The sequence below is a fragment of the Aulonocara stuartgranti genome (genome assembly GCF_965226115.1).
Source record: "Aulonocara stuartgranti genome assembly, chromosome: 20".
NCBI lineage: Eukaryota > Metazoa > Chordata > Actinopteri > Cichliformes > Cichlidae > Aulonocara > Aulonocara stuartgranti.
The window spans coordinates 3734386-3748991 of NC_138956.1; the positions used below are offsets into that span (position 1 = coordinate 3734386).

At 40.2% G+C, this 14606-nt stretch overlaps 1 protein-coding gene across 2 annotated transcripts; it reads left to right on the forward strand.

Annotated features, from left to right (window-relative positions):
* Positions 1-1055: 1055 nt before the first annotated feature.
* Positions 1056-14572, forward strand: smc5 (structural maintenance of chromosomes 5). Of its 2 annotated transcripts, XM_082517954.1 has the most exons (25): positions 1056-1183; positions 3211-3396; positions 4524-4665; positions 4963-5015; positions 5246-5408; positions 5498-5632; positions 5783-5923; positions 6025-6186; positions 6846-6917; positions 7051-7306; positions 7441-7595; positions 9252-9365; positions 9473-9567; positions 9699-9831; positions 10001-10174; positions 10636-10805; positions 10928-11051; positions 11221-11343; positions 11437-11562; positions 11731-11826; positions 12380-12484; positions 12600-12719; positions 13206-13385; positions 13709-13804; positions 14138-14572. In XM_082517954.1, the coding sequence occupies exons 1-25, from the start codon at positions 1074-1076 to the stop codon at positions 14270-14272; spliced, it is 3366 nt and encodes a 1121-aa protein (XP_082374080.1). In that variant the 5' UTR covers positions 1056-1073; the 3' UTR covers positions 14273-14572. The 2 variants fall into 2 exon arrangements, with proteins under 2 accessions (XP_082374080.1, XP_082374081.1); XM_082517955.1 differs by lacking the exon at positions 3211-3396.
* Positions 14573-14606: the final 34 nt, after the last annotated feature.

A 14606-nucleotide genomic window follows, 5' to 3' on the forward strand; every position in this document is an offset into this window, starting at 1 on the left:
CTCTTCCTCCCAGCCCATTAGCACTGACAGACAGTCCAGCAACAAAGGTCTTCAAAGAAACATAATATGGTGATGGTTGTCACAGTTTGGGGACTGAGACGATCATAGAAAACCCAAGTACAACCGGAAATGTCCTGCCATAAACTTTGTGAATGTTTACTGGTTAAATCTATAAGAAACTGGTACTGGTAAATAAACTGGTACAGATATCAAAATGTGCAAGAAGACTGTGTGAATGCATTGTTATTTGTTGTTTGTGAATGACTGTGTTTTCACTCTCATACAGGAGCTGCGAAAGTTTGTGCCACTGTGCTCACATCTTTACATCTTCAACCATGCGCTGATGTATTTGTACTTTAAATTCACTTTTTGTAGCAGTTAGGGAGGTTTGAATGTTTTACTAAAAAACAATACTGACTAAACACTTTATTCAGGTTAGACTTATGACGATACACACATACATCACACTGCATGTATTTAAGTGTGTATCAGTGTATGTGTAGTCACAACACAGTCTTTTCTTAATCAGTTCTGAGGACACAAAGACTTCCACATGCTGTATCTATTTCTGTGTTTTTCAGCTTACAAATACCCTACAAAAGTATTTATTTTGTATTTATTTATAATTGTTAGGTCCATTATAGTTATGTTAAATGTATCTGTGGCATAAACACTAAACAAGAACAAGAATAGATTAATTCTTGTTGTATAAATACAAGCTGAAATGTCATCTGGTGGGGTTTAGTCTACATACTTTACATTATTTATATATATATATATATATATATATATATATATATATATATATATATATATATATATATATATATATATATATATATATATATATATATATTAAAATAAATCTTTATTCTTATTATATTCTGCTGGCTCATAAAGACACACAGAATTTGCCAAAGGGAACAGTTAGAAAGTATTCTATTACATAACATAATATAAGACCAACAAAAACAGGAGGAAGTAAGAAAATTTTAAACTTATTTTACATAACTCTCTTTCTCTTTTACCATTACTTCCGTTTACCATTACTTCCGTTTACCATCCCATCATGGATGGTAAAAGGAAGTAATTTATGGGATCAACCATCCAAAGCAACAGAGAGGCGAAGAAGAGAGTGCAGGGAGGGTCGAGTGTTGGGGATTTCTGACAGAAGCAGAGCAGAGTGAGTGAAAGGGAAGGTTTACAAGATGGTAGTGAGAGAAGATCATGGGACTAACAAAAAAGACAGGAGGCCTGGTTGATAATGTTAAGGTTTTCACTGAGAGTGACCAGGATGGAAATGATTAGAAATAAATAACATCAGTGGGACAACTCAGGCTGAGAGCGTTGGAAACAATTTTAGAGATGGTTTGGGCATGTGCTGAGGGGGGATAGTGGATGAAAGACAAAAGACGATGAATATAGAGCTAGGGGCAGAGTAAGAGGGACACAGGTGATCTGCTGTGGTGATCCCAGAAGATGAAGACCTTTTAACACTTAAAAAGCTTTGCCTACATTTGAATTAATTCAATGAAATATATTTGAGGATTTAGGTGATGGTTTCATAATTTTGTTTTCTGTATATTATGTTACTACTGGTGGCCACGTGATGTCGCTAAATAATCGTCGGAGTCGATGTCCCATAATCCCATGCGGCTTTTGGCTTTAAACCGGAAGCGGAAGCTCCGTATTCCTTATAGTTTGAATGGCTTCTGAGTGAATGGTTGTGTGTTTGAGTGAGTGCGTGAATGATATGTGCGTGTGTCGTGTCTGTGTTCATTTTAAAAACCTACACACTGATCTTATTTGATCCGGTCTGAGGTGGCTCTGCTCTGACCGGAGATGATAGGAAACGCGCTTGCGAGCCTTTGTGGCGATGTGCAGCCGGCAGAAACTTTCAGGGCCTCCACGCTCCGTGCCGTGGTTAGAGGTGATGAATTGATCAGATATACTAGCTCTGTGAGAGTTTGAGTTCATCTCAAGCTTCGCAGTGGTCAATGAGTACAGAGGCGATTCTGATCTAACCACAGCAGGAGGAACCGTGGAGGAGCACGACCTAAAGAAACTGCTGCTCGTCACATACGCTTATTCTAACGGTTAAAACGAGTTCAGACAGGCTTCGGACTGAAAATACCAGGAAAGCAAGGCTTACCAAACGCTCGTTTTCCTGGTAAAAACAGCTAGGCGTGTTAGTCCTAAAGTTGCTTCTTTAGTCAAAAGCAGTTTTTCTCCCTTAAAGCGACCGATTCAAAGGGAAAGGGGGAGAGTGGGAACAGAGCTATACGGGATTAATTCAATCAAGTAATTTAGATCATTTAAGGACTGACTTCTGTTGTATTTATTTTCAAAGATTGACTGTACAAGCTTTAATTGTTTTCCCAAAAATAAATAAAACGGGTTTGGCTTTAAAATAGTTATATTTACAAATATTATTAAACTCTATCCAAAGAGTTGAACTTTCTGACCTTGTCTAAAAAAAAATACAATTTAATTTCCTTCAACGTCCATGGTTCTCCAGACCTGCAGCCAGCTCAACAGCTACACTGAGTCACAGTCCAGAGATAAGATGATCCAAATCCTCAGAAATGTTATCACCGCCCATTTCTGTTTTTGACCTGTGGAGATGTTAATTTAAAAAACCCATTAGGCACTTTTCGAATTTTCAGAATGTTCCACTTTGGCCACAATTTATATTTTAGGACTTAATGAATCGAATCTAAAACCTTCATAACACTTGTTTTTAAACTCTCGCACTCTTCGCATTAATCCATCATACTAATCTTCCCTGGACCAGTATCAGTTTTCATTTCAGGGGAAACTGGTCAACATAGACACACATAGATGGGCATGATAGGGTATAATAACATTTAAAACTCCCCATAACTGAACTGCAAACTTCATTAGAAATCTTTCTTATTAACGCTAACACAATATGCATCACCTGCACGTGTTAAATTATGTTTTCGAGTATTTTCTACTCTCCTTTTATTTTCTAATATAGTATGTTATCATTTGGAAATCAAACATTTTAGGTGCATGCTGTACGTTTGTTATTGTATGGGTAAAATTCATATCTCGCGATAGCTTTGGCGCTGTGGTCGCCTTTGTGTATACACGTGATCTTTTTGGTCCAACCGGCTTTCAGCAGCAACTCGGCAAAGCGCGCGAGGTGTCTGTCCGTGTGCATGAACGTGCCTGGTTGTCTTGTAGGTTCCCTGTTGGGGTCACCATGGCCGAACCCAGCAAGCGGCAGAGGCTCAGTCACATTAACAGCAGCTCACAAACTTCGAGTAAAAGCTTACCGAGCATTTTCACGGACAGTCAGGACGAAGGACTCGAGGGGGAGGGTCGATTTGTGGAGGGATCCATACTTCGGATCACCATGAAGAACTTCCTGTAAGTTGCTGCTCCCCAGTTGACAGCGGTCAACGTCTGTAAAGTGAAACTGCCGGAACACCCCGATTTACCTGCTGATAGCTACAGCCAGATGACCTAGATAGCATATATGCTAACATTTTTCCACCAGTTATAGCATATATGCTAACATTTTTCCACCAGTTTGCAATTAAAAGTTAAACCCTGAGCCCTGTAAACACGAGCAGGTCGTAGACCCACTGATGGAAGCTGCTACAGACCGACTATATGGTCCAGCAGCTACAGTTAAGTCCAAATGAGGTATTTTAGTGAGCTGTCCTATCTAATTGTACGATTTAAGGGGTCACATTCAAGGCAGGTGTTAAAATAGACTCGATATATTAAAGAAGGGCTTCCCCATTAAGAACTCGTTATCATTACGCCTGTTTCCATTGCTTTCTACTTCAAGGGGATGAGAATCACAGGCAGCTCTAGCTTAAAGCAAAGTGTCAAATCCAGCCAGTCAATAAAAATCCTGTACCCCCAGTCTTATAAATTCTGTATAAAAAGGCAGTGGAGCTTAACAGCGAGTTACATGCATCCCCTTTTTTCAGTCTGTTTCTAAACCATGTTCACACTCAGAGATGATAAGTAGATATTGATAACCTGTTCAGAGCTTCTTTTCCACTCAGAAAACTAACCAAGAGTCAGTTACTGGTATAAATTTTCATCTTACTGTCATCCATACCTGCCTGTAAGTTTTTTTTAATGAAAATTATGGCAGACTAAGTAAACATTCATTGCTATACAGACTATTCTACATTTATTAACTTGTTGATCTGTAATACATATTTGTATTATTGTCAACCAGCCTCCAAAATTGCAGAACCTGTGCAGGGATAAGAGTGGTTGTAAATAAGTATTTCACTGTGAGTCTGCCTGTCACAAATGCTTAAGCAGTATGACCAGATGAACAGGTACCGTATGTGGGAAACTTCAGGTCTCACTAACAGACAGCCATTTGAAGTGTAAGATAGCAGTATTGCCACTTTTATGTTATTACGTTCATTTGTACTGTTAGTGTAGATTGCAATTATTTTAGGCGAGATGGAGCACCTTTGCTCTAAAACACTGCAGGAAACCCCTGAATGTCTACCTTGTACTCACAGAACATACGACTACTCTGTGGTGCATCCTGGACCTAATCTGAACATGATTGTCGGGGCCAATGGTACTGGAAAGTCCAGCATTGTGTGTGCCATCTGTCTGTGTCTGGCTGGCAAGACAGCTGTTCTTGGCAGAGGTGATAAGGTAAGCCACAGAGCAATGCAAGTCATTGATTGATGCACTCCAAACGTATTTCGGATTTGTTTTCTTTTCAAAAGACCAGCAAATAAACATAATGTTAGCAGACTGGTAAACAAGCTGTATGTGGTGATAAGCACGCCTCTATGAAAATCTTTCATTGCTCTTTTGCAGCGCATGCACTGTTGTTTCTCATCTCCCCGCCCCTTTAACAGTCAAAATATGATACTTTGAATTGAGCTCACATAGCAGATACTGCATTTGTTGACGATGATTATTGAATGGTGCTTTGTTTTTTTAAAGGTTGGGCTCTATGTCAAGCGTGGTTGCAAAAAAGGCCATGTTGAAATTGAACTGTAAGTTATGTGAAATACATTCCACACGCTACATTACTCTACTGCTCCGTTAGCGTTACATGTTTTCAGAAATTCTTCATGAATCTTTTCAGACAAGAAGTTTGAATTCTGAACCCTCATCTTTTCAAAAATGAAATGAAAATTTGCCAGAAGTTGTTACATCACCTGCATTATCATGTTCAGCATAGTGATATGACTCTAAACGCTAGCCTTTGTTTTTGTTTTTGAAGGTACAAAAGAGGTGGTAATGTGGTGATTTTTAGAGAGATACATGCGGAGAACAATCAGTCTCTGTGGATGTTGAATGATCGGCAGTGCAGCCAGAAGGCGGTGGAAGAGGAAGTCAAAGCTCTGCGCATCCAAGTCAGCAACCTCTGTCAGTTTCTACCTCAGGTATGTTTATACATCTGCAACATAAAGCTGCACAGATGCAAAAATATACAGTTTCATCACTGTTTTACTGGCTTTTTTCCCCCACGCAGGAAAAAGTGGGCGAATTTGCCAAGATGTCCAAAATTGAGTTGCTGGAAGCAACTGAGAAGTCAGTGGGCCCACCAGAGATGTATGAATACCACTGTGAGCTCAAAAACTTCCGCAATAAAGAACGAGAACTGGAGGTAAGCTCAAAGCCAGTGATCCAACAGGCAAAGTTTGATGTGGTAGAAATAAGAAGAAAAAACTGCAACAAAATTCATTCATGTTCGTTTTTTAAGTTGTCCTCCTCTTAAAGACATGTAACGGCAACATGGCTCTTTGCTTCTCTGTAGAACGTTGTGAAGGAGAAAGCAAGCTTCCTGGAGAAAGCCAAGCAGCGAAATGAAAGGAATAAACACGATGTAAACCGTTACTACGAAAAAAAGAGGCATCTGGATGTAATCGAGTTGCTCGAGAAGAAGAAACCATGGGTGGTGAGTGGTCGAGTGTAAACAAGAGAAATGAGCACAGCGCACATGTGGAGAGAGAAACTGAATTAACTGTGTAAGCTGTTTCTGTTTCCTTGTGATATTAGGAGTACGAGACCACCCGTAAGGAACTTGAGGGTGTGAAGAAGGAGCGCGACGAGGCCAGAAAGCAGCTTTCAAGCCTGAAGCAGACCCAGGCGCCCATGGTGAAGAAGATCCAACAGATTGACGAGCAGCTGAAGCCAACAGAGGCACAGATAAAGGATAAGGTGACAAATCAAAGGCTGGTACTCTGTAACGGGTCCAGTTTCACGAGCAGATGCAGGGATACATTATTTTTTTTCTAAATTTATTCAATACAATTTAGAATCCGTTTTAAAATCCTTTTATTGGTTTTTAAATCTCTAAATGGTTTGGCACCTGTTTATTTGTCTGACTTGTTGAAGCCCCACGTCCCCACTCGTTCCCTTCGGTCAGCTGAGCTGTTGCTGCTTTCGGTCCCAAAGTCACGGCTGAAACTTGGAGGAGACCGAGCGTTCTCTGTTGCAGCGCCGATGCTTTGGAATAACCTTCCTCTCCATATTAGACAGGCTACATCAGTGCCAGTTTTTAAGTCTTTATTAAAAACCTATTTTTATTCCCTGGCTTTTAACTCTGTGGGTAACTGACTTTTTTTTAAAAATTAATTTTATTGCTATGTCTGGTTTCTGCTATCTTATTACTATATGCATATTTGTATTGTAGAGCACTTTGGTCTACCAGGTGTGCTTTTACAGTGCTATATAAATAAATGATGATGATGATGATGATGATGATGATTTTGTAGTAAATGAACTCTGAATTAGAGACTGTAAAATAAGTTCATATTGCAATTTCAGTTCACAAGTCCTGTAATGATGGTGGTGAAGATGAGGTTGTTGTTTTTCAGACTGCTGCCATCAAAGAAGCCTCGCTGAAGTGCAAACAGAAACAAGATCAGCTGGATCGAAAAAACAAAGAGGTACGGCTGTGTTTTTGTTTTTACATTTGGTACAGACTAAATTAATAAAACGTTGTGCTTTTTATCTTGTACTTAATTGACATAAAGCAGACTTTTGTTAATACACGACTGCTCTCTCCACTCCTCTCTGCAGATTGACGATATTAAACAAAAATGCAGACTTAAGCAGATGGAGGAGGAAGACCACCAGAAGCGAATCAGCAACACCAGAAGAACCATCGAAGACCTGAAGGCGGAGCTTGCCAAAGTTGGCGACCAGCCGGATGTAACCCCGCGCATCAACGCCGTCAACGCTGATCTGAGGCGCATTCAGGAGGAGAGAGCCAAGATCGAAGGGGAGAAGGGCGACCTGCGCAGGGAGAAGGACAACCTTTGTGCTGAATCTAGAAGTGAGCTTCCCAAAACAATTTGCATAAACAAAGATGACTTCTTTTGTTTTCTTTTTTTGGCGCACATTTCGCTGACAAAAGCACATTATGTGCAACAGCTTTACATGTAGATTCTATTCTATTTTCTTTATCAGTGTTGGAGAAGAAGCTCAACGACATGAACAACATGATGAATGCCAAAGTGGAGAAGCTGCGAGGACGTCACAGGGACACACACGCTGCCCTCCAGTGGCTCAGACAGAACAAGCAACTCTTTCGTGGAAACGTCCACGAGCCCATGATGCTGGTGGTGAGTTTCACTGAACTGTGACAGGACGTGCTGCACGTAAAGCGCTCTCTGTAGCATTTAGAAGCTATGCAGATGTTTCACGTGCAGTTTAGATGGAAGTGTGCGAATGTGTTTTCAACAGCCCTAAATTATAGAAGTGAAAAAAAACCCCAGACAAACTCATGAGATCCGGTTCCGATTTAACAAACAACTCGTATCTAAAAGCATTTAAATCCACGATTCTTTCTCCACGTTTAATGATGAATTTCAGCCATGTTTCTGTTTTCCAGTTGAGAAAAGCCACTTATTAAATGATCATATACTGCTTATAAATGGTTCAAGAGGGGTGGGTGATATAGCCTCAAAATTATATCATGATATTTCACGGATGTTATAAAAAAACTGAATGATGTTTTATCAGTGATTGCAGCTTGCACTCAGCTGAATTTATTAGTATAAACAAAATTAAATATATTTTCCTTTATTTTTTTCCCAACAAGCTGCTGTCGTTGCTGGCAGACTAGCTCCTTCAGAACATGACTGCATTGCCACAGGGTGCCAGCAGCATTATTGTGCAATAGTAGTGACACAGCATTATATACAGTGACACTAGAACGAAAGTAGCCTATGTGGTGCTTTTCATGAAAATTCTTAAACGTTATTTTTCGTTTTCTGATAAGAGACAAAAACAATAAAAACGTTCCCCACACCCAGCCCTGAGATTACAGCTACAAGAGACAAAGAAAAAGAAAAACCCACTAGGGTGGATATTCACAAGACAAACATAGTACAGATGAATGGGGTGGGCTTCTCCTTTACTCACAATCAGTTTAAATGCACCACAATACAAACAATGGATGCATTTTATGGCTGTTTTTAACATATTCAATGGCGACTAAGTCACTCAAAAGTTTCACAGAGAGTTCACTCTGTTCTACCTCGCTTTTTCTAACTGCAGCATAGAAAGTATTTTTCTAAGGTACTCTCTGAGTTACTCTGAAGATGGAGAGGTACTACAGTGATTCTGCAACAATGGCAGGGCCTCGAAAATGTTCTTCCAAGTACTGTTCAATTGTTGGCAGTGCCAAAACACGTGAACTGGTGTAGCTGGGCCTTGATGGGAGGGTAAGCATGTTGCCTAACACTAGTGTGTGTGTTTATCATTTGAATATCGTATACAAGGTGCTACTTTAAATTGGCTCAGGCACTATTTAGTGCAAAAGAGGAAGAATGAACACACCCTATTCAGTGCTGCCAGAACTCCCAGTTCAGTGATTAGGGCTAAAATTGGATTCTGGTTATGGCATAAGTTATAATGTAGCTCTGACACAGAAGTATAATTCAGGTGTAACTTGCAAATGTCTCTGTTGTTTCACTGAAGTGGTGAAACAAGTTTCTTTCCACCTTCAGCGGGAACAGTTTTCTTAGTGTTGTGCTCTGCTGGAGTTTGTTGTAGTAGCTCCTTTTTTAGCTGCTAAATCACCATCAGAGTGGCACGAGGTGTGATGAGACACTTTTCCATCGCTTAAAAATTCATAACTGGCATTATATCAGATGATGTGATACCGAACCACCCTACCAAACACCAAACACATTGCATCTCACAGGATAAACGAAGACTTCCTTGTTAAGTGTTTGGATTGGTTTACTTTTGTTAACTCGCTCTCTATTTTACAGATCAATGTGAAGGATCACCGCTTTGCTAAGTATGTGGAGAACCACATCTCATTCCACGACCTCCGTGCGTTCGTTTTCCAGAGGAAAGACGACATGGAGAAGTTTATGATCGAGGTCAGAATGCTGCAGGCTGCCGACGTCGCCTGCTTGGAGGAAAATATTTCATCCGATTAGAAATGTTAGTGAAGCTAATGATGTGTTTGATCTGTGGTGACCCTCAGGTCCGTGACAAGATGAACTTGAAGGTGAACTCCATCTGTGCTCCGGAGGAGTCATGTTCTAAGCGACCGCCATCCCGAAATATTGAGTCCCTGAAGTGAGAGAAAATAAATTTAGTTCAGTTTTTTAAAAATCGATACAGTATTGTTTTTTTGTTGTTGTTGTTGTTGTTCTTTTTTATCCTGATGCATCTGTTGCATCTTTTTACTTCTTCTTACTGGCTTTCAGGCGTTTTGGGTTCTTCACCTACCTCCGAGAGATGTTTGACGCCCCCGATGAGGTCATGAGTTACCTCTGTCACCAGTACAGGGTGCATGACGTGCCAGTGGGCAATGAGCGAACCAAATCCATGATTAAAACGGTACGCTTGTCTTCAAAAAAAAAAAGCTTCTTAATGTAAACTAATAAAACCCCACATTGTTCTCCTTAACATCAAAATCTCCTGGGAGTCCGTCGCTTTTAACTTTGGTTGTATTTATTGCTTTTGTGGTGGAAAGACTTTGACACTGACCCCGATCTGTCTTGTTCAGGTGATTGAGGAGCCCTACCTCAAGGTGCTGTACACAACAGAGGAGAGGTACACTGTCAAAAGGTCCTTTTACTCAAACAAGATAAGCACCAGCAACTCTGTGGTGCACCCTTCCCAGTACCTCACCATCACTGTGGATGCTGAAGAGAAACGGCAGCTAGAGCAGCAGATGAAGGTAGGAAACAGTTGTGTGAAGAGAGCTGGAACGACAGCAGCACCTCAAGACATTTCAGTATATTATATTGCTTAAAGTCCGTGTAAAGCAGTAATAAATGTGCGCTTTGAGTTTGTCATGTAACAGAAAAATGTGCTTTAAACCACTCAAGGATTAACAAAATTCACCAAGTGTATAAGATTAGGTTTTAAAATTGTTAATAAATGTGCTCTGAAACACTGAGGGGCATGTCCGATCGAGGGGGTTGATTGCTTGAGTGTTAGGCAATTTGGACAATACTAGGCAGGCAAAATGAGCCGGGTTTGTTTTAAGGGGGAAATTACCAAAAACCCTTCATGCAAAACTGATGAAAAAAAGTTTTGTGTGTATCTGCACACTTTAGTAAAACTTAGGTGACCTACTTTTCACTTGTTTTCTGCAAACTTTTTTTAAACATGTGCTTCATTCTCCTGTGTGACCAGTCCTGTGAGTCAAAGCTGCGAGACATCGACGAGCGGATGAAGGCCTTGCAGAAGGAAGCAGTCGCACTGGACCGCCGTGACAATGAGCTGTTGGCAGAGAAGAAGGGTCTCTCTGAACTAAAGGGGAAAAAACGACAACTGGAGCAGAAAATTAGTACCAAACAGGACAGGTAAGCTTCATTTAAAGGGACAAAATGCTTAACAGTGACTTTTGTCATATGTCTTAAATGATCTTCACAGAGGCATCAGCTTGGTTATGAGATTTCAAAAACTCATCTGTCTCTGTGTTTAGTCTGAAGCAGATGGAGCAGAATATTATTGACCTGACAAAGATTGAGGAGGAGACTAAAGAAAAAATTGCAGCTGTAAATGCTGAGAAAGTGACCATAGTGACTGCATTCATGGCCCAAATGAAGGTATGAATAAGGGAACCTGACTGCATTGCTTGTGTTAGCTGTGGTAGAATGGCATTAAGCCCTTCTCTGTTTTTATATCATCTTTATAGCAGATATTATTGAAAACATCTACGATTTAATAATTTCACGATTGCATTTTTTTCTATTCACTTGTCTGCATGACCTTCAGCTGAGAGCCAAGCTGACGATGGAGAAGGTGCATCTGGCGTTGGAGACGGTGGGGCTGACGGCAGAGAAGAACAAACTGGAGAATGACTGCAGAGAAGGTGCCTCTGAGCTGAGGACCACTGATGTAAGTATTTAGATGGGGAGCTTGCTCGTCTGAGGATCGGGAGGTTTTGTATCGCAGATTTATGCTTACTTGTCATGTTTGGGTTTTTTTAAGCAAAAATGCAGCCGTCTGGAGCAGAGAAAGGTGCAGCTGACAGACCAATGCAAAGGGCTGTTGAAGAGAGCAAAGGCGATCTGTAAGATGCAGCCTGATCAGTCATTACCCGAAGACCTGCGTAATGTGAGTGTTCTTCACAGTTTTATTGGTGAATATGTGAAAGAGACTTCCCCCTCTATTCACTCTGTGTAAAATATTACCCTTATAATATATTCTAATCTCTGCAGTGAAGCTCCTCAGAGCCTAAAATTCAAATGAGTTCACAGCTCTTTTTTTTTTTTGTTAAATCAGGCTTTCAGCAAGCTCCCCGACACGCTGGATGAGGTCGATGCCATGCTGAATGAGGAGCGCTCCAGAGCCGAGTGCTTCACTGGCCTCAGTGAAAATGTAAGGACGCATAGAAATCAGGTTTTCATTTATGCTGCGGGACTTCTGTCTTCAGCGTGGTCGTAACTTCAGTAAGAAAGCAGTTTGGAAATGTTAATAAGCATGCATTAGAACAGGGATGCCAAATTCATTTTACATGGTGGGCCACACACAGCCCAGTTTGATTTTAAGTGGGCCGGACAAGTAAAGTTCCTCTTTCTTTCAGGAGAAAGAACTTTCACTAGACATTTAGAAAAGAAAAAGAAGCAACAGTATTTCTTATTTTTCTGCATAATAAGGAAATGCTGCTGTAGTAAATTAAACAAATATCAGCATGATTTAAATTGTAAGCTTGTTTGTTTTTGTAATTGTCCAGTGGGCCGGATTGGAATCTTTGCTGGGCTGATACTGACCCCCGGGCCTTATGTTTTACACCCCTGCATTAGACCTTAAAAATGCCCTTTTGTTCAGACAATTAGTTTTATTTTTACTTAACAGTTTATTCCATTTATGTTCTTATTTGAAATATTAAATATAAATATATACAAATATTGAACCTCTCTTGACTTGAAAGGTTGTCGATGAGTACAACAGGAGAGAGCAGGAGATTAAACAAATGGAGAAAGAGCTGGAAGAAAAGAGCAACGCCCTGAATGCCTACCGACAGAACATATCTGAGGCGAGTGATTACCTGGTTTCACAGAAATTGTCCAGTTTATCATTTGTTGTGTGACAGAACGGCTCTTGGGGTGTAATGATGTGTATATTTGGACTTTTTTTCTTCTGTTTCACAGGCTAAGGAACGCTGGCTTAATCCTCTGAAACATCTGGTTGAACAGATAAACGAGAAGTTCAGTGCTTTCTTTCGCTCCATGCAGTGTGCAGGAGAAGTTGATCTGCATTCAGAGAATGAGGTAATCGCAGAGTCACAGCACACTGCTGAGGTAGAGGTCTCCCTTTGCATCACCTTTAACCACTTATGATTGAGCACAAGTTCATTGAAAACTGAATTTTGAATAGATATGGTAGGCTGTTTAACTGAGGGAAATATTAAACTGTATCCATATTTTTAACGGATGCATCAAATTGGAAAGGTTAAAAATATAGATGGGGTTGCCTTATTATTTTTCACATTATATTTCTTCATAATTCAGCATGAATTTAGTTTAACTGAATATATTAGTGTCCTCTAGACTTAAAATAATTAAACTTAAATTGTCCAGTTTATCAGCGGTAGGACAGTTATCTCTCATGCGGTCGTACTCACATCAATTCAGTAGATTTATTGATGATTAAATATCACTCGCAAAAATCTTATCCACTTTTTTGTGAGTGGATACGATTTTTATGAGTGTCTTTAGAAACAAAAAAAAAGAGAATACTGGGTCTTTCCACTGCAGGAGGAGTACGACAAGTACGGGATCCGCATCCGGGTGAAGTTTCACGCCACCACCCAGCTCCACGAGCTGACGCCTTACCATCAGAGTGGAGGAGAGCGCAGTGTCTCCACCATGCTTTACCTCATGGCCTTGCAGGAGCTCAACCGCTGTCCCTTCAGAGTGGTGGATGAGATCAATCAGGTAGTTCTTACACACAGTCTCAACAGTGCGACCATAACAAAGGTGCACATGAGCTGCAGGTAGTGTAATTATTAGGGAAACCCAGGTACGAGTTTCTCTTTACTGCCCATTTTCTTCTTTTCCTGCACACATTTATTTATGTGCAAACCACTTCACACAGACAGATTTGAAAAGAGCTCAGCTTATGTGCCGCTGCTTTCATGAAATTAACATTTTAACAACTTTAATAAATAGAACTCAGATCACGCCGACAGGCATTCACACAACAGTAGTCATCAATTGCCTTTATTAAAGAGTCTGAGCCCACCTGTTTCTTTATGCAGGGAATGGATCCTGTAAATGAAAGAAGAGTCTTTGACATTGTGGTCCGCACAGCCTGCAAAGAGACAACGTCCCAGTACTTCTTCATAACACCTAAAGTAAGTGTTCTATGTTCATGCAGACTGCCTGTCTGAAAGTCCCAGTGGTACCAAGGAGCTGTTTATGTGCCACTTTATGCCAAATAGTCAGACTGTTTGGACTAAAGTATTGGGCTGCATCACTTCATCTTTGAGTCAGATTGCCACAGGTATATAAAATCAAGCACTTAGCCATACAAATGTTTGTAAAAGAATGGGTTCTAAAGAGCTCAGTGTATTCAGATAATAGTATTAGGTTTTTTATTTTATTTAATCTTGAAATATTTTTTTTGTTTTATATGAATGCACGACAGCCCAGTGCTCTTAATTTCTTCCTGCTGTGTTTGCCTACAGCTGCTGCAGAATCTTACGTATGCCGAGGAGATGACCATCCTTTGCATCCATAACGGCCCCCACATGCTCTCCCCCAACCAGTGGGACGAGAGGGCTTTCGTCAGACGGTGTCTTGAAAGAAAAGCCAGGGCATGAGCCCCCTGGAATGACCTGTGCTCCTTGAAACTCTTTTAAAAAGAATTATTGGGTGTATTTTTTCACTTAATGTTCAGAATCCTTAATCTGCCATTTTTGCAGTTTTTTGTTTTTGTTTTAATTGTATTTGGCATCTATAAATCAGATTAAGAGAAAAGTGTTCACACATAATATCTGTCATTAGTTTTCATCATTTGCACATTTTCTTATTTATGCAGCCAATATCTTGTGTCATATGTGTCTTTAACAGTTGGCTCGTGTTTATATATTTGAATAAAATGTACTGCTGTTTCTCTTCTACGCTGGTCTTTAATGCTCACTTTAATGAAAAACA